Source organism: Sceloporus occidentalis, unplaced genomic scaffold (assembly GCF_023333645.1).
Source record: "Sceloporus occidentalis isolate IW3139 unplaced genomic scaffold, rSceOcc1.0.p SCAF_11, whole genome shotgun sequence".
Classification (NCBI taxonomy): domain Eukaryota; kingdom Metazoa; phylum Chordata; class Lepidosauria; order Squamata; family Phrynosomatidae; genus Sceloporus; species Sceloporus occidentalis.
This window is the reverse complement of record NW_028316991.1, coordinates 23,489,234-23,515,555: the sequence shown is the minus strand read 5'-3', so window position 1 is coordinate 23,515,555 and position 26,322 is coordinate 23,489,234. Positions and strand designations below refer to the sequence as shown.

The 26,322-nt window shown below is 43.7% G+C and overlaps 1 protein-coding gene across 1 annotated transcript in view; it reads left to right on the top strand.

Moving 5' to 3' along the window:
- LOC149305706 (trafficking protein particle complex subunit 9) overlaps positions 1–26,322 on the top strand; it is a 219,226-nt gene that overhangs the window by 31,670 nt on the left and 161,234 nt on the right. The window contains exons 12-16 of the mRNA XM_089477380.1: positions 497–623; positions 2,968–3,100; positions 4,535–4,698; positions 8,420–8,572; positions 22,876–22,997. Of these exons, the coding sequence (XP_089333506.1) occupies positions 497–623; positions 2,968–3,100; positions 4,535–4,698; positions 8,420–8,572; positions 22,876–22,997 (699 nt within the window). The remainder of the gene's footprint in view (positions 1–496; positions 624–2,967; positions 3,101–4,534; positions 4,699–8,419; positions 8,573–22,875; positions 22,998–26,322) is intronic.

The window sequence follows — 26,322 nt, the reverse complement described above, 5'->3', positions numbered from 1 at the left end:
TATTGTCCCGAATATAGTCCATGGCCCTAAAGTTGGAAAAACTGGCTGGAGCAAAAGTGGCCATTTTTGGCAATGGCAGATTTTTGGGACCCCCCCCCCCCCCCCCAGCGGATGTGGTGCTACAGGAAAGCATAATTTGAAGATTAAGCATTTAAAGGGGCACGCCAGCCGTTGTGTGCATTTAATGCATGTGATAGCTGCGTGGTCCTTTTATATTGTCGTGAATCGTGATACCCTGCAATGCATCAAGAAGTCAATCAGTGACAAGGGAAGCTGCAGCTTTTCATTTTGGAAGAATGCTTATTAAAGCACTCATAAAGTATTTTAATGTGCGTTCTTTAAAATAAAACGTTTAAGGATAATTCGGCCGTGAAGAACCAGTAAGAGTTTGTGTGTCTTCTTCTTATTTTTATATTTTATTTATATATTAGTTTGCTGTATTCTGCTGGTGTTTAATCCGCTATTAATCCTTTTAATCCTGTTACTTTGTTCCCAGGGTCTCCTGACCAGCGGAGTGGAGTTTGAGTCTCTCCCGGCCGCTCTGTCTCTTCCCGCGGAGTCCGGTCTCTACCCCGTTACATTAGTCGGGGTTCCCAGGACCACCGGCCAGATCACCGTGAACGGTAAGGGAAGAGCATGAGGTTCACCTTCTTCTAAGGTGCGTGCTCAAAGAAAATCTGAGATGTCGGCAGCTACCGACCTTGAGAAAGTTCAGCTCTTGGATAGCACCATGGAAGTTAGGCTAGCTATTGGCATTCCCGTCTACATTATGATTTGATCCATTGGAGGGTTTGTGGATTGGAGCAAAAGTTCCCGTCTTGCTTGTCGAAGTGCACACACGAGACTCCCGATGGAACATGGAACCCCTCGCGTTTACACTTAAAACACGCGGGTTTCCCCTTCCAAGAAGAAGACGCTTATAAAATCCGATCATGGCTTTTAATATGGCTGCTTATTACTATGGTGACGTATGTAAGAAAGAAAAAAAGAAAAAAGTGTCGGCATGGTGACGATAGATCAGCCGGCAGCATGCTGACACTTTTTATTTATTTTTTTCCTTACAAAGGTTACCATGGTAGCAAGCATCTTCCATCGAGAGTCTCTTATGTACACTTCAACAAGTGAGACATGGCGGGATCTGCCAGCTGATCCCCGTCGGCAGGGAAAAATGTCTGATCCCTGTTAACATGCAAGGATCAGTAATTGTATGTAGCAGGGGTATATATATATATATATATATATATATATATATATATCTGTGTGTATGACCTATCGCTTCTAAAGTATCATGTGATGGGATGCATGTTTTACCTTAAACTAGGGATCTTGTCGCCTAAATCGAACTATAGCAAAACTATGAAAATTGTCCTGGAGTAGCAGGGGTAAATTGTGTTCCTGCCCCCTGGCATTCAAAAGGTTAAAGGTGCTGTTCCACTAAGACAAAATATTAATTCCAACCTCTAGCAGGCTAAGCAAATAAACCTTAATGCTTGTGTCATTTTTTTTTTCTTTCTTCTTTAATCAAATTAAAAACACAGTGGCTGTTTCTGTTGCTATGGCAACTACCTATTTGACATCACATAAGTGTTCCCATCAGAAGGAGGCAAAATCTCACCCGATTATAGAATTAATACCGGGAGGGGTTTGGACATTCAGCAGGACCAGGAAGGATGTTTCTGATGCCAGACGGATTTCAGACGGAACCGTACTTTATTTAAAATTTGCTCAAACTCGCCTTATTTTAGCGGTTTTTAATTAACCCTGGAGATATACATTAGCAATAGATGTAGAAAACTTTTTTAGCAGGCAAATTACGTTTTCCATTAACTTCTTCCTTTAAATGAATGTTCCCGAAATCTGTTCCAAAGAACCAAACACAAGGAAGGGGAAAAAAAACCAAAACAATTAGTTTCGTAATGAATAATTAATGCTACTTTTGAGACAGTGTAATTAAAAAGTTGTTATACACAAAACTAAGAGTTTGTAATTAAGTATAGATTTTTTTTTCCAGGTTCAGGCATTGTTTTATAAGTTTGTGCTGTTTTTAGTAGGATTTCCCCTCCCCCCCCTTAAATTTTTCAATATTTCCACCCCTTCATGTGTAACTCAAGTGAGAGAAGGTAAATTCAGGAAGCTGCCCCCTAGAAGTGCCCCCCGATTTACCAATGCACCCCCAGACTCCCTGGTGTTTATCGAGGCTGGCCTTTGAACGTCTGTGCGATGCACGTAGACAACATCCGCTGCCGGGGCTTCTGCCGGGGCTTCTATGGTGGAGCACGGAAGGTTATGTCACGCCGGTGCTCCACCATAGAAGCCCCGGCGGAAGAGTAAAAGTTCTCAGCTTAGCTCTTCACCAGCTTGTCAGGACAGAGGTAGCTTTATACCGTTAACTGCCGCTCACTTGATGTGCAGAGAACAGGTGGTAGATAAGTGGAACAGCCTCCCAGCAGAAGTGGTAGAGGGTAATACAGTGAGAGTATAAAACATGCGTGGGATAGACATACGGCTCCTGAATCTAAGACGAGACCAACGACTGATTAAGGTTTGAGTCTTTACAGCAGGAGAAACGGGCGACTAGACGGGGGCCGAGTGGGGCCGATCTGCCAGCAGCTTCTGTGTTTCTATCTTTAGTTTACAAGCCCATCATTTCCCTTCTGGACTATTGCAGTCTTCTCCCGGTGCTTTGTTTAAATGACAATACAGACTGATTATGTTCCTCTCATATACACGTTTAAAAAGAAAACAGGCCGTTGTCCTCCTGCTGAAATCTTTCCTCTGGGACCCCTTAATACTGTCAGACATATCCCACCCCGACACCAAAGCGTATGATGAGCCCTCGCTGCTCGGTTCTCGATCCCGTGGAGAGTGGCAGCGGAAGAGAGAATCTGTACCCTTCTGATTTTTAAGAGGGTGACGTCACGCCTCGTGTGACATCATATTCTTCACCAAGCTATTTCTTTGTTCTAGGCTACCACACGTCTGTGTTCGGAGTGTATAGCGACTGCCTGCTGGAGAACCTGCCAGGCGTGAAAAACAATGGCTGCACGGTGGATGTGATTCCCGCTCTGCCGCGGCTACAGATCAGCACGTCCCTCCCCAGGTAGGAGAGGAGAGGACGCTCGCTGGCTTTGGTTCTAAGGACTTAAAGGGACTCTTCTGCTAGGATACTGACTTTAAAACATGTGATATGCCAGTGGTCCCTTTAAATTTTGTGTGTCCCTCATGGGGGGGTCTGTATTTGCCCCGTCCTCCACCTCACCCCTATTTGCCATGCAGGAGGTGTATGTGGCCGTATCACCGTGATAGCCGTACTACCGGTCAGACCCAGTACTGGCTGTGCGAGTATTCTAGGCGGTCTAATGAGACCCCCCCAGATGCGAACTGTGATTTTGTTAGAAGCAGTGGAGCGAAACATTGGACCACAGAGGCGGTGTTCTGCTGCAGCTCTGCAGCTTATCCTGAAGATGAGAAATGGATTTCGTTTTGCCGGTTTCAGGAATGCATATAAAAGATCTTTAGTGTGCGCTCTTTATTTTCAGGAGGCTGTCTGGGATATCAGAGGGTCCTGTTAACGTTGCAGTTCCTTATAGCTCTATTGTACGGCCACGTATTTGGAGCGTAGTTCTCACGATCCGCATGGTTATTTCTCCCCGTTCACTCATCCCTCCCCTGTCGTTAAGTTGTTGATTGTTGCTGATTGGTTCAGGCAGACGTTGGGATGTGTCCGGGGGATGTGTAGGGAGAGAATGTCAGGGCAGTAAATTGATCGGATAATTCTGGGTTTGCCACAGGCTGCCACCCATCTCATCTTCCGTGAGATGAACGTTTAAGCTAAATATCCAATTATGCTAATTTACAAAAAAAAAATCCAAAAATACAACCTATAAGTAAATTTTGGAAAAATCTACTTTGGCAACAGTTCACACATAAGTATGAAATAAATTTCAGCCTGATAATTGCCAGAAGATTCTTAGTGAATAGCACGAGAGCTTAAAGGGGCGCTCCGGCCAGCACGAGCACTTTAATGCATATGATAGTTGAGGGGTCTTTTCAAATTTTCTGCAGAAACCCCCCCATATGCATTTGCTCCTTCGGTCGACTGTTTGCCGTGAAATATGTTCATCGGCCGTATAGCCCCAGCGCTGGTTTGGCAAACGCTGCCGGTGTGGGGGGGGGCTTAATGATCCCATTGAGTTCCGAGGCATGAAACGTTGGACCGCGGAGGTGGCCTTCTGCTGCAGTCCTGAAGCTTCTCCTAAAGGTAAGTATCTTTTTGTGGGTGTAATAAATGCATATTACTACGTGTTTCATACTTATCTTCTTGAAGAGCCCCTGGCTTAGGGCCTCGAGACCCCGTAGTAATCCGTAGACCGCGGCTTGGGAAGGTCAGGCCTAAGGTCACCTTCTCATAAGGAGCTTCATTTCATTTAGGTTTCGCCCCCCAGTCTTTGGTAGTCGTGATGTCTTGGTTAATTCTAGAATTTTTTTTATCGGTGACACCGTTTCTGCTAAGTTTACTTTGCTGATGTCGCAGGTCATCTCACGCCCTGCAGCCGTCGTCGGGGGATGAAGTGACGACGCACGTCAGTGTCCAGCTCTACAACGGAGAGACGCAAAAACTTATCATCAAGCTGGAGAATATTGGAACGGAGCCGCTCGAGACGTTTGAGGTCACCTCGAAGATGGTGAATAATAAAGGTAACTAGTTTCCTGCTCTTCAATTATGTCTTTTAATATATAGCTATATAATATATATCTATGTAATATATAGCTATATCTATGTAATACCGGTATATAGCTATATATCTATATAATATATAGCTATATATCTATATAATATATATCTATAAACTATATAATATATAACTATATCTATGTAATACCAGTATATAGCTATATATCTATATAATATATAGCTATATATCTATATAATATATATCTATAAACTATATAATATATATCTATGTAATATATAGCTATATAATATATATCTATATAATATATAGCTATATCTATGTAATACCGGTATATAGCTATATATCTATATAATATATAGCTATATATCTATCTAATATATAGCTATATATCTATAAACTATCTAATATATATCTATATCTATGTAATATATAGCTATATAATATATATCTATATAATATATAGCTATATCTATGTAATACCGGTATATAGCTATATATCTATGTAGATTTGAGATATTCCCAATTAAAGAAGAAAAAAAATCACTATTTTGTAGCTGTGACGTTCTAGCTCTTGAATGAAGAGGTTTATTTATTAAGTGATTTATGCGATGTGGCCGCGGTTTGCCGAATCCCAAGGCTTGTTTTGCCTCTCCCGGCTTACCTTGCTAATTGCGTCGCGTTTAATCGGCGACGGATTCTGGCCAGCATTCACGTTACTATATACAGCGTTTTATTTCATGTCCAGAGAAACACATGTATATTTTTTTTTTTTCAGTGGGATTTTCCTTTTAAACGCAAGCTGACTGCGTGCAAAGAATCGCCTTCGTACAATACGTTTAATAATAATAAAAAAAACCTTTATTTAAATGAATAGAACGCATGGAGAGCATCTGAGCGCACTCCATGAATATACATGCAGTACTTTCATTGTTCGGTGCGTATATATACATTATATATATATATATATATATATATATATATATATATGTGTGTATACGTGCCAAGGATTCGTATTCTGATTTCTTTTACCCATTAGACTGAATTTTAATATTTTCAGTTTAATTGGAGAGGAGACCAAAGTGCACCTAAACCCCCCCGGAGACCGCGGCTGCAGGGATGCCAATCGGGGGGATGTTTACCGTCTTTTCTAAGCTCTCCAGCTGATTCCAGATTCAAATTAGCCGGGGCAATTCGCTGACGGTAATGTCGCTTCTGTTACTTGTGTTTTACTCCTGTGATTAATCCTCTCCGTCTTCCCGACTCACCTTATCTGATAGGTTTATTAACCTCGGGAGTCCCCCCTTCCGATATCGATGGGTTTCTCGACGGGAGTTGAGAAGCGTAGCTTATATTAAAGTCCTCTGTCAGTAACCCTAACCCTCTGCGAGGGCTTTGGGAGACGGATCTGGGGCAGTAACTGCAGCCCTGCAGCTGCTTTTCTCCTCCATTGTCTGATGCGTCTTGCCACCGATTGGCTGCTAGAAGTAGCCAATCAGTGATAGGAAATCATTCCCACTAAAATCAATGGGATCCCTTTGAGTCTTGTTCTAAAAATGGAATGGAAAGAAAGTTTACGTTACTGAGAGGGTGGTAGATAAGTGGAACAGCCTCCCAGCAGAATTGGTAGAGGCTAATACAGTGAGGGGAGGTAAACATGCATGGGATAGACATACGGCTCCTGAATCTAAGACGAGACCAACGACTGATTAAGGTTTGAGTCTTTACAGCAGGAGAAACGGGCGACTAGACGGGGGCCGAATGGGGCCGACCTGCCGGCAGATTCTAGGTTTCCATTGGATGTTACATTTACATAAAAAAATAAGGTTTTTTTCAGTAAAAACAAACGATGTGAAAAGATTCAGCTGAACGCACAAACGTCAAATTACCGTCACTTTACGTTCTGAGGATAATGCAGTAATTTATTAGCAATAAAATAAGAGAACGCGTCACGAAAGAGTTTTATCTTCCACTACGCCTGTCTTTATAACTGCCACATCTGCGGGTAATCAGCGCCGCGCGCCAAATTCTGTGGTTAAATATTACATTTATGCTTAATATATATGTTAAATATTTAAGACCTGGGGACAGGGGGGGTTAGACATTTCTATAGGCCATTATAAGTATAAGAGACATTTGTATGAATGTATATCTGCGTGTAATGTATACACGTCACCTATGTATATATATTGCAAGAAATGATTAATACTTGATGAGCTGGAATGACATTTAATGTCTATATCTGGCTTTTATAAAAACAGGTTGTGGATCCCTAATTCTCAAAACCCTTTATCCGAAATGTTTGTTTAGATTGAGTGTGCTCACTACCGAGGGGAAACACGAGAGAGAGAGAGAGAGTCCGCTCCCCGCGCCCCCGCAGCGCTTCTAAATACTTATGGTCCCAAGCATTTCAGATAAGGGATAACCCCCCAGCGCTGTATACAGTAATATAACCCCCCAGCGCTGTATACAGTAATATAACCCCCAGCGCTGTATACAGTAATATAACCCCCAGCGCTGTATACAGTAATATAACCCCCCAGCACTGTATATAGTAATATAACCCCCCAGCGCTGTATACAGTAATATAACCCCCAGTGCTGTATACAGTAATATAACCCCCAGTGCTGTATACAGTAATATACCCCCCCAGCGCTGTATACAGTAATATAACCCCCAGTGCTGTATACAGTAATATAACCCCCCCGAGCGCTCTATACAGTAATATAACCCCCAGCGCTGAATACAGTAATATAACCCCCAGCGCTGTATACAGTAATATAACCCCCCAGCGCTGTATACAGTAATATAACCCCCAGCGCTGTATACAGTAATATAACCCCCAGCGCTGTATACAGTAATATAACCCCCAGCGCTGTATACAGTAATATAACCCCCAGCGCTGTATACAGTAATATAACCCCCAGCGCTGTATACAGTAATATAACCCCCCAGCGCTGTATACAGTAATATAACCCCCCAGCGCTGTATACAGTAATATAACCCCCCAGCGCTGTATACAGTAATATAACCCCCCAGCGCTGTATACAGTAATATAACCCCCAGCGCTGTATACAGTAATATAACCCCCAGCGCTGTATACAGTAATATAACCCCCAGCGCTGTATACAGTAATATAACCCCCAGCGCTGTATACAGTAATATAACCCCCCAGCGCTGTATACAGTAATATAACCCCCCAGCGCTGTATACAGTAATATAACCCCCCAGCGCTGTATACAGTAATATAACCCCCAGCACTGTATACAGTAATATAACCCCCAGCGCTGTATACAGTAATATAACCCCCCAGCGCTGTATACAGTAATATAACCCCCAGCGCTGTATACAGTAATATAACCCCCCCAGCGCTGTATACAGTAATATAAACCCCCAGCGCTGTATACAGTAATATAACCCCTGGATGATTAAGACTGAGCCATTCTATTGTTCCCCACAGGCAGTATGATAAGGAGTCGGGCGGTTTATTAGATATGCAGCTGCCTGAGATGCTGATCTCCTTTTGATCATTCAGTAGAAGTCTCATTCAGTCTCCCTCCTCCTGCGCCCTGCTCTTAATAAATTAAGTATTATTTATTAATTAAAGCATTATTTTTAAGACTCTAAGGAATTTGCTGGTGTTCTTTATATTATATTATATTCGGCTGCTTAAATGGCCGTAAGAGTAACGATTATTGAGAATTAATATTTGTGTTTTTATGCAGAAAAGCTCTATGGTGACTTCCTGACCTGGGACCTGCAGCAGACCCTCTCTCAGTTCCCGCTGAAGCCGGGAAAAACGGCAACCTTTACCGTGTTCATCAAGGTGAAGCTGGACTTCTCGTGCCAAGAAAACCTCCTGCAGGATCTCAATGACGGTATGTGCCGCTGTTTTTTTAATCGTAGTGTTAAGTATTATTCTGCTCGCGTCTCCCTCCTTTTTTTTTCAGTCCCTTCTCCCAACAACTATTTCTCATTTTTATCTCTTTCCTCTTTATTTCTTCTTCCGCCCCTCTTTTACTTTCCTTCACGTAAAGAGTGAGCCCTCTCGCCAAACCCAGCCGTGGGGTTTTCGCCGTACCTCAAACAGGATACGCAAGTTATATATTCCACAAACAGGAAGTGGCATCACAGCCTAGAATGTCACGCACAGGAAGAGCCCTGCGCATGACATCACTTCCAGTCGGGGAAGTCAGGCAGTTTTACTAAAACTTCTTCCATGAATATTAAAGGGGGAAAAATACTTGATGGCTGAACTTGAATAATTTACATGCTACATTTTTATAGCATTTCTCCTGTTTAATAGTGGAAATAAAATTCACCTTTTAGACGCTTAAGGTTCTGAAAGCAGTTGGTTTCCGCCCATTACGATGGTTCGTTAGCACAGTTCCTTCCTCGTTAGTCTGAGTAAGTACGTCGTGGAGTATCTTGGAGGCGATTACCTGTCGGGGCGATGCCGGCTTTTATCCTTCAGGTATACGTTGGGATTTTCATCCAGATGGAACGCTGGCGGTTAATTGTTCTGTTCTGCCGTTCAGGGGTTGTTTAGCTAAGTGGCTGTTAGTTGGAACTTACGCAATCTAATGATGTTGCATAAATTGTCAATTAGCGATGAATAACAAATAACGGGAGATATTGTCCGGGGTACCGCAGCTGCCCACGTCGGGAATCGGGCGATCCGCTCGCCTGCTGATCCGTCTCACGCCGTTTGGATGTTTTCAGAAGATATTCCGGTACCTTGAACGTTCTTTAATATCCGTTCATTAAACCTACGAAAAGATAAAGTCGCTTATCTTTTAGAAGGAGCTGCAGCTCCATCGCTGCAGCATGACGTCTCCGCCGTGGTGCTTTTTTTGAGTTGCTGATTGGCTTAATTTTGTGGGCATGCACACGGTGGGCACCCAAGAAGCTGGGGGGGATGGAGAAATGGGGTAATGGATATGGGGGGGGATTCTCTCCATGCGTGTGTGATGAGGAGCACATGAGAATTTAAAGGGCCCGCTCAGCCATCAAATGCGTTAAAGTGCAAGGCTGCAGTTTCCAGCTCGGGTGTGTATATATATATATATATATATATATATATATATATATATATATATATATATATATATTTATAATTAATTCCTTTCTGAAGAATGCATATTTAAGTACTTCTTTTGCCTTCATCAGAGGGGCCGCGACCACATAGCAGAGATTGAGCCAGTGCTTGGGACCCCCGAGACCCCAACAGTGAGTGATAGGGAGAGAGAATTCCCATCGGGAAATATTCAGCATTTCACATTACAACAATTTACTAACATTGGCTGCTACGTTTTACAGTAAGCCGTGTCCACAGCATGCTGGAGCTGTCCCGGTGATTTCATCCGGGGGAATAAATGTGTCGTGGAAGCGGGAGATACAATCCGAACGGGATATTATATATAATATATGTGTATGAATATACGATATTGAAATGTTCGGAGCCCGAGTGACCTCCGGGGGGGGGGGGGCATCACCCCCAGAATTCCGTTCATGCCGTGCATTCTTCCAAGTGCATGAATGTGACGTTCGGCCGAGAGGGGAGTCGCGTTCTCCGTGTTATAAATTGAGCGCGTCAGGAAAGTCGCTAACGGTTTTCATTTCTACTTCGTCTGATGTATTGTAACGGCGGTCAGTGGCGTAGTCGGCTCCGGTTATTTTCTGTCTCGAATGAGCTACGTTTTTTGCTGAATTCTGCAGAATAAGACAGTCGGCGCTCTTCACTTGTCTTTTAAAAAAAAAAACTCATTCAACCAAAAAAAAAATTATTTCTCCACTTCACAAAAAAGGAAATATAGCAAGATATTTCGAGGCAGATTAATACCGATATTTAAAGGTACTTCGCTGTACCACGCTCTTCTGATTTAGAGGGCAGTAGGTTAGTGGAACAGCCTTTCTGCAGAGGTGGTGGAGGGTAATACAGTGAGGGGATTAAACATGCATGGGATAGGCATACGGCTCCTGAATCTAAGACGAGACCAACGACTGATTAAGGTTTGAGTCTTTACAGCAGGAGAAACGGGCAGACTAGACGGGGGCCGAATGGGGCCGGCAGATTTTATGTTTCTGTATTTGATAAACCACTCAAAATAAAGTGATTATATAGCAAAAAAACTCTTTCTGTCGCGAATCTGTGATACTTTTAATATTTCCTCCGCCGGGTTCTATAAGAAGGACGGATAAACTCGGAAAGATCCTTAAGGTTTTTGTTAATAATAATAGCTGTTTGCGGTTCTCGCTTTCCCCGATTGGTCACGAGACGCAGAACAAAGGACTGTCGCTCGCGCCGAAATCCTTTTTCTTATTTATTTTCTGGGGTAGCTGTTACCGGAGAGTAATTTGTAGAACGGTAACAGGTGGGATGCTGGCTTTGATCTCCAGAACTCGCGAGGCGGCGTTTGATCATCTTGCGCGGACGATTTGTACGCGCTGTGCCGGGACTAATAGAGAACAGGGATCATTAAATCCGCCACGAACAGTAAGCTTACACGGCAACGGCTCGGCCGGCGGAACGTTACCGGCTAACGTATCGCTGAGCTCCCGCGTGCCGAGGCGGTGGGACATCCAACATACCTCCCAACTGTCCCGTTTCACAACACAGGGGAAGGGGGGTGGGGTTCCCCGTACAGGACTCAATTATGATTTTATCTTGGGTATGGCAGGTCAGGGTTGAAGAGGAAAAGAAAAACCCAAGAGAATAAAAGAAAACAGATAGGGGTGAGTAAGATGGAGAGAAAAAAGAGGAAAGGAGCAGCAATGGTGAAAGGTCAGGGGCAGATGAGGCCAACGAGATTCAGGACACGATAAAACACAAGATACATTTTATATCTCGTTCTCCGACATTCTGAGAGCTCGTAAGTTCCCATTATGTATTAAATTTGATTCTGGAGCAGCATTTGAAAAGTGGTCTTATCACCATAGCAACGAGCGGAATGTTCCCGCCGATTAGACATTCCGTTGTTGCTACAGCGATAAAACCGCTTTATCTTTCTGCGAAGTTTACGCGTAACCCGCGGCGTTCTCCACGCTCTGTCCTCCTAGTAACTGTATTTAATAGTCGCTTAAGTACCAATGTGAGAACCGGGGGCCTTGGATGTGGAGAGCAGCCCTCTGAATCTGCATAATCTGCACTAATGACCGGGTCGTGACGATGAATCCGGGGAGAACGCGTCACCGGTGGAGCGCTCCTTTGGGTTAGTCCGGTACGTTCCGTCTGTAATAAGGGTAATGCGCCCCGGCGTGTTTTCTGTGTATTATCTGTACATGAAAGAGGCTCATTAAGTGTTTTTATTCGAACGGCCAAAAATAAAGCACCTGCATCTTAAGCGCTCGACGCAGCATCGTTCAGATGGTGGTTAGCGATGGTTTGAAAGGCCACCGGTCCATTGAGGTCTCGAGGGGGCATTTACACAGGGGTATTCTAGTAACAGAGTGATTGCTAGATAGAAACATAGAATTTGGCCCATTCGGCCCCCGTCTAGTCGCCCGTTTCTCCTGCTGTAACGACTCAAACGTTTTCACGTTGGTCTCCTCTTAGATTCAGGAGCCGTATCCCTGTCCCATGCATGTTTAATACCCTCACTGCAATATTTTTTCCGTTATCTCCTGGTGTTCTCCTTAATTTACCTTAAGATATCTGTGATAATAGCGTTACGGAGGGACCTGCGCGGCCGGAAACCATCTCTAGCCCTACGATTCACAGGACAGTATATATATATATATATATATCTATATAATATACATATATAAAGATAGATAGATAATAAGACCACCCCTCAAAATCTGAATATTTAGGAAAAAAAGAAAAATCCTGAATATAAGATGACCCTATAGGAAAAAAAGTTTTACCAGTAAATATTAATTCATGTAACCTATTCTTACACATTTAATAAAAACCATGATTGAGAAAAATGCATTTTTTTCTTTTTATTTCCCTTTATTTGCCATTCTGCCCCCCAGTTTTGCACATCTGCCCCACAGCTTGCTACTCTGCCCCCCAGATATGCCTTATACCCCCTATATGCCACTCTGCCCTCTAGATATGCCTTATGCTCCCTATATGCCCCCCCCTCCTAACTTACTGATGCATCCCTAGACTTACATACGCATACAACCTCCGCTGCTACCCGGGGCTTCTATGTCTGAGCACCAGAAGGTCATGTCACGCTGGTGCTCCTTCATAGAAGTGCCGGCCGCAGCAGAGGTTGTCTGCGCGCATCGCACAGGCGTCTGTCCACCGGCTGCCGGAGAGGAGGATCCGGGTCCCTGCAGCGCTGCGGGGGATCTGGATCTTAGTCTCATAGTCAGACCTCAATTTGCTCTGAAAAAACTTGTCTTATAATTGAGCAAATAAGGTATGTAGATAACGATATATAGGTTGATAACCATGTATGTGTGTATATATATATATAATCTTTAATTTATATAGTGACAACACTTTAGGTAAAAAAAAATATATACAGTACTGTGGAAAAGTTTTTGGTTGATAGGAAAAAGAATCTGCAAAGTGAGAACGCTTTCAAAATTAGACGTGTTAACAGGACATGTTAATGGTTTATTTTTATCAGAAGAAAAATATAAATGAAAATTAACATTTTTGAGAGCATTCTTTACAGCATTTTCCCCACTTGCCTAAAACTTTTGCACAGTATTGTATATGTATAAATATAATTTTTACTCTTTGATATAAGAATAAATAAATTGATACCCACTTTAAGTAGCTTTTTCTTAAATCATTTCTTAGAATATTATTTTGTATTAAATTTGATTTAAATGGGGACATTTAATATGTAAAAGTGAGAAAACTTACATGAAAAGATATAAAGTATATTACACCAAGCTTTAAAAATGGATTATCCACTTAAACCGGAGGATCTCTATAAATATCCAGCATTCTGGGTGCGTTTCTAATGTATTAATTCCGACGGCTCAGAAATATGATTAATGCAATTTATAACATGCTGCACGTTTAATAAATGCGCAGATTGGGAAAGAATAATCTTGAATGTATTACATTTTTAATCTTAAATTGGGGGGAGGGACGGAATTACGATCATGCTTTTTCTTAAAAGAACATTAAAGCCAAAAAGTATTAGTTTTGATGATTTTGCCGGATTTTAAATTAGCTGTTTTTTGACAAATTTTTGATTAGATGTTTGTTGATTGGTGGTTCATTTGGCTTATTCTATATATCAATCCTAATCATGTGCTTATAATTAATAATTATGTTCTAATTATTATGTCCTATTAGTAAAATGCATACGCTAATAATTTGTAATAATTATGTGCTAATAATTTGTAATAATTATGTGCTAATTAGAAAAAATTATGTGCTAATTAGAAATAATTATGTGCTAATAATTAGAAAAAATAATGTGGTAATAGAAATAATAATGTGCTAATTTGTAACAATAATACTAATAATGTGCCAATTTGTAATAATAATAATAATAATAATGTGCTAATAATTTGTAATAATAATAATTTGCTAATAATGTGCTAATAATTAGAAATAATGTGCTATTAATTTTTAATAATGATGTGCAAATAATTTGTAATAATAATAATGTGGTAATCATTTTTTATAATTAGAATTAGTAATTATGTGCTTTCCCCCCAAAAAAATAGATTTGCGTTTTTGGGTTGTGTACAATATCACGTAGGTGATCCATTGACCCAAGATTGTTTGTAACTGGCTTTAGGACAGAATCGGGGTCAGACACATGGCCAGACCGGGGATGACTGGGTGTCGCTGTCACTTTAAGGCCAGCAGCTGCCAAATGACGCAAGTGCGGCCGCCCACTGCAGCCCCCGGTCCGCCGCTGGAGCATTTTATCAGGTTTGCCGGGTGGCCGGTCATGGGCTTGGTCGGACATATAAGACGTTAGGTAGACAAACTAGCCGCCCTGTGCGCTGAGCTCTGCCATGGGGTTTAACCATAGGCAAGTAACTAGAGTGTGCTTTTGGGGGTTCATTCACTAAAGCAGGAGTTTGCAGAAAGTTTCAACTCATCAGCTTCACCGACCATCATGATTGGTCAAACCCAGTGAGCCCAGCTCATTCCTTCTTGCTGGAGACACTCACTGAGTTTGGTCCATCGTAATGTAAAGCGGAGTTACCACTCTTAGTGAATGAACCCCTTTATTTCTCCTTTCTCTTCACTTCCTACTTCCGGAGGCGCACCCAGTTGTTAAAGATCTTATGAATAAAATATCTCTACGTGACCCTCGGGATCGATAAGTCTGACCCAGACTGACCATCGGACACACCAGGAACGGTTTTCCATCATGTGTGATACTTTGTATTGGCCAACATAGAAAAAAGTTGTAAAGTTGCTTAAGCTTTTGAAACCTCAGAGGTCTCTTCTTCGTCCCCTAATGCAACTTTAGACCTTTTTTTTTTGTTACCTGATGAAATCCATCACCTTCCAGTCTCTTACAGCTCTATTAATTCTCCGTATTTAATGTACTAAGCAGCGACATCGCACAATGACATCTCTGCGGGCGAGTGGAAATTTCATATGAAATACATATATTTGCGCAGACATATACATTTTTCTTAAGATCTCTTCCCAAAAGCCAAGTATCGGCCCCACGGCAGCCTCCCGGGAGAGCCGGAATTTACATGTAAGGAAACCTGGAGATGTGAAAGTAAACGAGATCCCCCGAGACGTGTAACACAATAGCCGATAGCTGAGCCGTTAGACCGCGGACGCGGCGTAATACAAATAATTGCGTTATCTGGGATCGGGCGTCTTCGTGTTTTTCACGTTCTGATGGGAAATCGGGTTTTTAAATTGATGAATGTTTTACTTCGAATTCGGAGTTTGCTGGTTTATAGAAAATGTCACCTGTCCTTTATTTATATCCGCTGATCCCAAATCAGAGATTCTATAATCCGGAGCACAGATAGAATATCATGGCAATTAATTATTACCCCATTAGATATACAATCTATTAGAATATTTAACCGATAGAATAATAGAGCCATATTATTATTATTATTTGTATTTCCATGATTATTAGTATTATGATTATTATTATTGGTATTACTGTCATCATTATTAGTGATATTATTATGGGTATTATTGTTATGATTATTATGATTATTATTGGTATTCTTGTCATTGTTGTTATTATTGGTATTTTTTTGGTATTATTGTCATTATTAGTGTTATTATTATTTTTATTTTTTTGGTATTATTGTCATTATTAGTGTTATTATTATTGGTATTTTTTGGGTATTATTGTCATTATTAGTGTTATTATTATTGGTATTATTGTCATTATTAGTGTTATTATTATTGGTATTATAGAAACATAGAAAGAAAGTGACGGCAGATAGGAACCAGTAGGCCTATCCAGTCTGCCCAACCTCTGAGTACTTTCCTTTAGTACTTGCCCTTATCCTATATCTAGCTTGGCCTTATGCCTATCCCATGCTTGCTTAAATGACTTTACTGTATTAACATCTACCACTTCTGCTGGAAGGCTATTCCATGCGTCCACTACCCTTTCCGTAAAGTAATATTTTCTGATGTTACCATTAAACCTTTGCCCCTCTAGTTTATGGTTGTGTCCTCTTATTGTGGTAGTATTTCTCCTTTTAAATAAACTCTCTTCCTTTACCTTGTTGATTCCCTTTAAGTACCGTATTTGCTCGATTATAAGACGACCCTGATTATAAGACGACCCCCCAAATCTGAATATTAATTTAGGAAAAAAAAAAAAGAAAAAGCCTGAATATAAGACGACCCTATAGGAAAAAAGTTTTACCAGTAAATGTTAATTCATCTAAACAATTTTTTTTTTAATAAAAGCTATGATTGAGAAAAATATTTTGGTTTTATTTCCTTCTATTTTCCAACCTGCCCCCCAGTTATGCACATCTGCCCCAGAAATGCCTTATACCCCCTATATGCCACTGTGCCCCATGATATGCCTTTTAACCCTCTAAATGCCACTGTGCCCCATGATATGCCTTTTGACCCCCTATGTGCCACTCTGCCTCTAGAAATGCCTTATACCCCTATATGCCACTCTGGCATTTAGAGGGTTAAAAGGCATATGTTACAGGGTCACCGTACCCAAGGCTGGGTATCCCCTGTTTGGGGGCTGAGGAATCACCAGTCAGTCCCTCATACGGATCGCACTCAGCTATCCACGGATCATCCAGACCACCATTCGTAGCAAACCAAGAAGAGCTCTCTTTATTACAAACACACAGAACTTATATACAATCTCAATGCAATGTGTACCGAACCCAACCCCCACTCCCATCAGCCACATCCCATCACAAATCCCATCAGTATACAGGGGATGTATCAGGTGAGGGGATTACAGAATACAATGGGTTCCCCCACCTGTGTTATCCCCCCTGTAGTGCGGGGGCCGTCTGGGCAGACAGGGCTGTGTTGGCTGATTAAGAGCCCCAGCCAGATTATAGGATCGTCTCTTTGAAGGCTGGGGCTGAATCCACATCAGTCTCTGGGCCAGTTACACAATAAACACAATATAATATATTACCGGGTCACAGTATACAGAACCGGACACAAAAGTGCTCCGTGACCCGGCTAAACTTCATATGACACATGAGCCAGCTAGCCTGGCCCTGTCACAGATCTCCCCCTTGACCAACGGTCCGGCAGACCAGGCAGATCCACACGGGTCTGCTGCAGGCTGTCCGAGTGGACAAAGTTCACAGGTGCAGGCCTTAGTTCATGGCCCCCTTTGTCAGAATCATCCATTGAAGGTGGGCCAGGGCCCTGGTCGCCCAAAAGGATAGTCAATAGTCCTCTGTGAATTGGAGGACGGTCCCAGCTCAGCCGGGGGCACATGGCTATCCCCCTCACCAGGATAACAGGGGCACGTGGGGACTCTTGCTTCCTAGTCTTGGGAACTGAGTCTGGGGAAGCTGCCAGGCCAGGGCGGTTGCATGGAAGGAAAGCCCTGCTGATCGGGCCGGGGGCACTCGGGGAACCAGGGAAACACGTAGAGGTAGTAAGAGGGGCCTCTACCGGGACACTGGAGTGACCTAGGGGACACTCTGGGACAGGAACGGGTGCCCTTACGGGGTTATTGGGTGAGCTAAGCAGCTCTGCGGGGTACTCAGGGGACCCAGGGGAATACTCCGGGGCAGGGACAGGTGCCAATACTGGACCACCGGGAGGGTTAAGCAGACCCTCGATCTTCCTCTCTGGGACAGGTGCCTCTGCCTGGGCACGGGGAGAGTCAGAGGAACACTCTGGGACAGTGACCTGGGCTTCTACCAGTACACTTGGGGAACCAGGGATCACTTCGGAGACTAGACCTGGTGCCTGTATTAGGTCACCAGAAGGACCTAGGAAAGTACACAGCCCCTTCGGCGTCCTTACTAGTTCAGGAGCCGGTACCTCTCTCAGGTCACAGGTATTCTCAGGGGCGCACGCAGAACCAAACAGCTCTGCGGTAATCTCAGGGAGACAAGGGGGATACATAGGGATAGGGACCTGGGCTTCTCCCAGGATACTCAGGGAATCGGAGAACACTTCGGAGAACACAGGGATAGGAACCAGGGCCTGCACCAGGCTACTGAAAGGACCCAGGGAACTCGGCAGCCCCTCTGGCGCCCTCGCTAGGTCGGGGAACGGTGCCTCTACCGGGTCACCGGGGACTTCATAGGGAACCTCTGGGGCAGTGACCCGGGCTTCTTCCAGGACACTCGGGAAATCAGGGGGACAGTCTGGGGCACTGGCTTCTACGGGCATAGCTAGGGGTTTGGTGAGGGGGATTGTGCCACTTACTCGGGCGGTGGGGACAGTCATCTCTTCTGCCGGGGTAGAGCAGCCAGGGTTGTTGGTGGGGACATGGGTCAGAGCTTTTGGCTTCCTCCTACGCTTCATCTTGCTGGCGAGGAACTCGGTTCTTCTCGCCAGGACAGGGGCAATGGAGTAGGTGAGGAGGACCTCGGTCCCACTCCCGCAAGTTGTAGTACCATGCTCCCAGTCTCCTTGTAACTCCTGGAGCTCCACTCTCCGCAGCAATTCTTTATAGTCCCTCTCGAGCTGCCATTCCTCTTGGACCAGGCAATCCATAACAGCCTCCAGCTTGGGGGGAATAGCATAAACCAGGACTTCTGCACGGTTGTCCCAGATTGTATCCCTGCGGTACTGGCAGGGGCTTCCGAAGGACGAGTCAAATTGGAAGGCATCATATATCAGTCCTGGGTCGACGGGGCTATACAGCATCAGAGGGTCGCTGTGGTCTTCACCTGCTAACTGCTGGGAGAATCCCTGGTAGCGGCTCTGGAGGTCGAGCTCTGCATATATGAGACCCCTCAATTCGTCTTCCCACTCCGGCAACGGGTTCTCCCCCAGGAGTGGAACTCGTAGATCCCACATTGTCCAGTACTGTGCCCAGTACGTTTCAAAGTGGGGATGGGAGAAATCATCCCTCCAGTCTGCGGGCGCAGACTCTAACTGCCATTGCTGGTGTTCCAGCTCACACACCTCGGCTGTAACCCGGTCTGTCTCCTCCTCGGGTTCTCGGAAGGGTTGGATATCCTGGTATGATATTTTGGTGTTCTGTTCCCCTAGTCTGGGAGATACAGACCCACTCTGGCTCAGTTCCTGGTGACACATTTTAATCACCGCCGTCACTTGCTCCGATGTAGCCCCTCCTGGGTACAGGGATAGGTGCCATAGAATGTTCTTTTGTAGAGCACTCAGTCCGAGGCTCTCCTCTGGGGCATCCTGGTGCCGGTCCATCTCTCTGCAGTCCGCAATCAGAGTAGCCTTTCCTTTGCTACAAACCTCCAGGAGCTCTCTCGGTGTCTCTCGTCTGCAATCCCAGTTGGTGGTTTGGATTTCATCCAAGTCGTGGGATTCTTCCCACCGCTGCCAACCAATGTTACAGGGTCACCGTACCCAAGGCTGGGTACCCCTGTTTGAGGGCTGAGGAATCACCAGTCAGTCCCTCATACGGATAGCACTCAGCTATCCACGGATCATCCAGACCACCATTCGTAGTAAACCAAGAAGAACTCTCTTTATTCCAAACACACAGAACTTATATACAATCTCAATGCAATGTGTACCGAACCCAACCCCCAATCCCATCAGCCACATCCCATCACAAATCCCATCAGTATACAGGGGATGTATCAGGTGAGGGGATTACAGAATACAATGGGTTCCCCCACCTGTGTTATCCCCCCTGTAGTGTGGGTGCCGTCTGGGCAGACAGGGCTGTGCTGGCTGATTAAGAGCCCCAGCCAGATTATAGGATCGTCTCCTTGAAGGCTGGGGCTGAATCCACATCAGTCTCTGGGCCGGTTACACAATAAACACAATATAAAATATTACCGGGTCACGGTATACAGAACCGGACACAAAAGTGCTCCGTGACCCGGCTAAACTTCATATGACACATGAGCCAGCTAGCCTGGCCCTGTCACAGCATATTATGGGGAAGAGTGGCATATAGGGAGGTTTAGGGCATTCAGGAGGCAGAGTGGCGTATAGAGGGTTAAAAAGGCATTTCTGGAGTGGCATTAAGGGGGTTAAAAGGCATATCACAGAGCACTCTGCCTCCAGAAATGCCTTATGCCCCCCATTTAACACTCCCCCGCCCCCCCCCCCCCCAACTTACCGGTGCTTCTGACTTCCCTGTCATGTACCCGGGGCAGCGTGTAGATCCCACGCACTTATGCTGCAGCCGGAAGGAGGTGTGACTAGCAGTGGGGGTTGTCTGCGTCCATCGTGCAGACCTTCCCCGGTTCGGGAAACTCTGATCTCTGACAGCCGGGGAAGGTCTGCGCGATGGACGCAGACAACCCCCGCTGATAGCCACGCCTCCTTCCTGCTGCAGCGGAAGTTGTCTACGCGAATTGCGTAGACATCTACACGCTGCCCCAGCTACACACACCGGGGACTCAGAAGTACTGGTAAGTGGGGCGGGGGGGGGGGGGGGACAGGAGGATCCAGGTCCCCTGCAGCTGCGGTAGATCTGGATCTTAGTCGTCTCATAGTCAGACCTATTTGAGGTCTGATTATAATATGATATATATATATATATATATACATACATACATACATACATACGTGTGTGTGTGTAAAGGCAGGGGTGTGTGGTGAGGGCAGTGTATAAATGTGTATGTATGGACAGGCGTATTTGAGTATGTGTATATATATATATATATATATATATATATGTGTGTGTGTGAGGGCAGTGTATGTATGTATATGTCTGTATAACAACCAGCCAATCACCGGTAAGGTACATCGCTTGCCGTGATTGGCTGGTTGTTGTATACTGAGTAGAGGGGTAGTCTTATCTGGCGAGTATAGCCCAAACTCTATATTTTAACTGGAAAAGTCGGGGGTCGTCTTATACGCCCAGTCGTCTTATACACCGGAATATACGGTACCCCTAAATCCATTTCCTCGCACCTTGAGGTTAGGACAGTATCAAATATTCTATATTATTATTATTGTTAGTAGTATTGGCATTATTATTGTTATTATTATCATTATGTTTATTGGTATTTTTATATTCTTGGTGTTGTAATTTTTATTTTTATATTATTATTAATAATAATAATAATTAGACATCACAAAACATAGAGCCTGTGCGTGTTGGGTTTTCCCATTTCATTTGGTCAACTGAACTGGTTTGGAGACCGTTTTCATGGTAAAATATTAGAGGGAAAAAAGTTTAAAAAAAAATAATAATAATTTTAATGAATTCTTCGTACTAAATGTCAGACTGCTGGAAGTATCAGAAGAAAGCTGTCCTAAAAAAAAAAAGCATTATAGAATTTGTGTGGCTTCGCGAAAAATAACAGTTAAGGACATGCTAAAAAATGCTGAAAGTTTTTGGGCACAAACCACCCTCAGTACAGAAGGGGTTAACCGTATTTTTAGGGTAAACGTGGGGCAGTCGCACCTAAAACCAATACATTGCTGAACCTTTTTATCAAATTGCATTAATATTGCATTTTACGAATATGTCCCTTAATGACGAATTACAAACCTGATAAATCCTGCGCCGTAAGTCAGCGAAACCCCATTAACTCCTAAGACGCCGCGCTCTTAACCCCTCGTATTCCTCCTGCGCTGAGCCGGCTCGTGAACACAAGCACTCTCTCGTGTTAATAAGCATATTGGATAATATTCCTTCTTTCTTTCTTTTATTATGATAATTTTTTTTATTGCCGTTCCATCCAGCAGCCGCGCATGAGTAACGTGTAATTACCCCGGGAGGACTCAATGGGCTATTTTTAAATCTGCTTTCATTTAGTAATTTAATTGTGGCGTCCGCCGGTAACGCTTTCTCAGGTGCCCTTTGTTACACAATCCGGTTGTGTGTATTAAAGCGAGGCATGGAGAGAGTCGCACAGCTGAATTAAAGGTGCCGTTCCACTTATTCCGCTCTCTAGCACCTAAATCTAAGCAGATCTCTCATTTTATTCTTTTATTTTATTTTTTTGGACCCTAAAGGTTTCATCTTACAAAAGCAAAAACTTTTAGGAAAGTGTTTTCGGGTAGCTGTGGCAACAGCCTATCAGTGCCTGCTTTTGTATCACATGACTATTAGTTGTTCCTGGAAAAATTATGAATTTTCAGAACTTTCACAGCGATTTGTGGCAAAAGCTGACAAAATAGCATTATCTAATTAATTTCTTGCCCCGAAGGCCTCACCTCCCCAGCGTACAGCACCACCCTTTGAAGGCTGCCTCGACCAATCAGCAACAATTAGCGACTGGGAGAAATAATTAATGGGGAGGAATAAGGAGGTTAAAGTGATTATTCCCACGGTGTGCATAAAGCTACAAACAAATTGATTGGTCGGTACAAAGTACAACTTGTTAAAAAAAATGGTGCTTGAAAACAAAGCCAATAAAGGGAGACTTTGGGGTCCCAGGCAGCCTTGCGAATAAAGAATGAATATTAAGTAAGGACTTTAATAATCATTCTTTAAGAAGAAAAAAAAATCACTTAGTCCATGGAGGGCCACACCAATAATACAGCATGTGTTCATGAAACCCAGAAACCCCCCCCAAAACCTTTACCCCGTGGAGAAGCTGCAGCTCCAAATCTGCAGCGCACCGGCTCTGGAGCTGCTAACCAGTAGCGCATGGATCTTGTTAGTCATCTGAATTGTGTTTGCTGTTTGTTTCCCCGCAGACGGCATCAGTGTCAGCGGCCTCCCGATTTCCAGCCCCTTCCGACAAGCTGTCAAACCCAGAGCGGAGAGCAAGACCATCAACCCGCCTGACGGCAGCCGGAGCGATTTTAGCCACGTGAAGGTAATGGAAACAGCGGCTTATCTTTTATTTTCTGGGTTCATTTGTTTGATTTTTTTTTAGATATGCTTAATGACCTGGGTGACATGATGACATCATAGGGTGACCTATGAAGAGCTCTGCCCGTGCCACCTGTTACTTCCCGAATCACATGTATGCTAGCAAAACATCAATGTTCAGATAACATACATTTCATTGGCTGCTGCTACTCCTGTTGACTACTGGACTAGACTACATTGACTAGAATGGGAGCTCTACTGAGCATGTGCAGGAGGTGTACACACGAACGCTTCCTGCTTCCAGGAGAGGCAGCTGGGGGCGGAGTTACGCGAGACAGAGGTCTAACATTCTATCTCTAGTAAGTAACGAATCCCTGCTTCGATTTGCATGCAGTAAAATGCGCCGAAGTCCTTGGAAAATTGACTTTGGTATACATTTAACGTGAAAATAGGAAAATAAGTCCTGTTTTCGCTGCATCTGATTTTGATGGGGGTGATGCAGCTCTTCTTGTGAACACAAGAGGGACCCATTGAGCTTCAGACCTGCGCGACTGCCCTTAGAACAATAACATAATCATCATTCTGTCCCCTGGAATATCCTCGCAATGTTCTCATAATATCAGGGCAATAAAAGGACTCGCTGGAGCTGTGTTATGGAAGAGTGACTGGGCTTCTATGACCGGAAACGTGCACTCTAATCCTCTTCTAATTGCCGCACTTATGAAAGTTCCTCGGATAGCTTCCTATATCACATACGCGTGTTTTGGTTCCGAAATAGTCGACCTTTTGTTTGTATTACAGGAGCATCGATGACCTTTTCTTTTATTCTTTACAAAGAATTAACTCTTTTAGTCCTTTGGCCAGGGCATGGATGGAAGTCTTTGGGTTCCTTAGGGTGATCAGGCTCAGTTTGGGTGGGGATCAGGTTAATAATATCCATTTCCACACCTGAAGTCTCTCTTTGGAGGGGATTACCCCATCTAGGATGTCACAAATTGCAGTCTTTTGGTAAATAGGTGAATGGATAAGCCAATGGATTCGGTGATAGGAGGCCGAGTGTTGGAGTTTTTGGGGTATATTTAGAGAAAGGACTTGTTACTAGTGGGGTACCTCGGGGATCAGTATTGGGTACTTTTTAGTAGTTTTTTAGTAATATTACAAAACATCTTAATGGTGAGGGACGTATTTTTGCAGATAATACAAAGGTCTGCGACAGGGTAGACCTTACAGGTGGAACAAGTCAAATGACGAATGATTAAAATAAATCAGAAGAATGGTGGAGCGCAGGGCCGGCCTTAGGGGTGTGCGACCTGTGCCGCCGCACAGGGCGCCGTGGCAGCTGAATATTGCGTTGGGGACCCCGTTCTGTCAGTGACTACGGAACTGGAGAGCGTTCAGAGGAGGCGACTAAACTGGGGGAAATCTTCAGAAAAAACTAATGGTTCTCAATACGTCCAGGGGATGGGAGAGAGACATTTAAATACTTACCATGATTTAACAAAGTACAGGAGGGAAATGTTAAAACTCATAAACCCCAGAAACGGGGAGGTGGATTTCTGTGCTGCTGGATCCCATAAACCAACGTCCTCCAGATTTTGCACGATAATATACCACATTTTTTGTATTAGTATCTGAATTTAAGAAATTGCTGAGCTGCTTCAAAATAACGCACCGAGATGAAATGTGGTGGATAAGTGCAACAGCCTCCCAGCAGAGGTGGTAGAGGGTAATACAGTGAGGGGATTAAACATGCATGGGATAGACATACGGCTCCTGAATCTAAGACGAGACCAACGACTGATTACAGCAGAGGGGGCCGATCGGCAGGCTGGTTCTAGGTGTCTGTGCAGAGCGAATACACAGAGAAAAGTTTTTCTGAGGACACATTTGTCTCTCGCACACCGCAGAGCTATATTTAGCTGGATGTGGTCCCCTGTTGCAGTGTTTAAAGATTCATTGCAGGCTGTTAATAGGTACGTTCATGACTGTTCTGCCAGAGACAGGTACTCAGCGATAATTCCGCTCTGGGAACGGGCTGCCATGGTTACCGTTAACCCTTCCCTTCAAACAGAGGCGTATTGCCGCAGGATGCTGTCGGCGGACATTAGTCCGTTTGCCCGATGGCTCAACACCCTCCGACGCGCATAATGCGGATGCTGCGACTGAGACAGAACTCCTAGACTTGGTGATTTATCTGTCATCCTCCTACACTCCTTCCTGTCTGTCTCAATAACCCGACGGCTGGGAGTCTGTCCATCCATCTGTCCCTCCATATAATCTGCCGGCTGTAAAAACCCTAATCAGTCGTTGGTCTCGTCTTAGATTCAGGAGCCGAATGTCTATCCCATGCATGTTTAATCCCCTCACTGTATTACCCTCTACCGCTTCGGCTGGGAGCCTGTTCCACTTATCTACCACTCTCTCAGTAACGTAAAACCTCTAACTTTAGATTAGCTCTTGTCGTAACATTTCTCCCGTTAAAACCAATTTGGTCAGCCAAGATCACTTCTTTAAATAAGTGTTCACTCCCTTCTTGGCTTTACCATCAGCGATCTGAGTTTTTCATAAAGATACTCCGTGGAGAACTCCAGACTCCTAACTGGGATCTCAGGGAATCCGCTATTCCCCCCGGAACTTTCACATTCCCTGAGATCTTCTGGGTTAAATATCTGTTGGGACTCAGGAGCTCATCACACGGAAACTCAATACTTCAGAGGTTCCCCCAAATGGGATCTATTCATGCATTTTTGAGCTTTATCACTTAAAGTTCTGTTAACTCCTTAAGCGGCTGGTTCATGTCGGCCACTTCCCATTTTTTTTTTTTTTTTTTAAGTATTTGTTTTTTTTTTTAGTATTTTTTATACCACTTCCACAGTTGATGAATGAACCAACTTATCTTGGCTGGAACCCCACCCTATATCATACTGTATATATTATATATATATATATATACAGGCTTTTGCAGTATATTTCTATTGTTTATATGTTTTCTACCCCCCCAATACATTTGCCGAACTTTCTAGAACTTGTTGAGACAGCTGCACCAACAACAAAGAAAAAGAATTAAAAAATAATAAAATATAAATGATAAAATTATATACAATTATACAAGAATTATAAAATTATAAAAGACAAGAAAAATGAAAGAATTCTACAGATGTTCTCAGTCATAAAACACTATGATAGTTTCATACGGAATGTACATTCCTCTAGAATAAAGTGAATGAAACTGGATGTTAATAATTCACGCGCTCGCGCAGATCTTCAACAAGATGTGCCGTTCAAAAGAACAATATAGAATTTTGAGGATCGGAAGAAACGCTGACGAG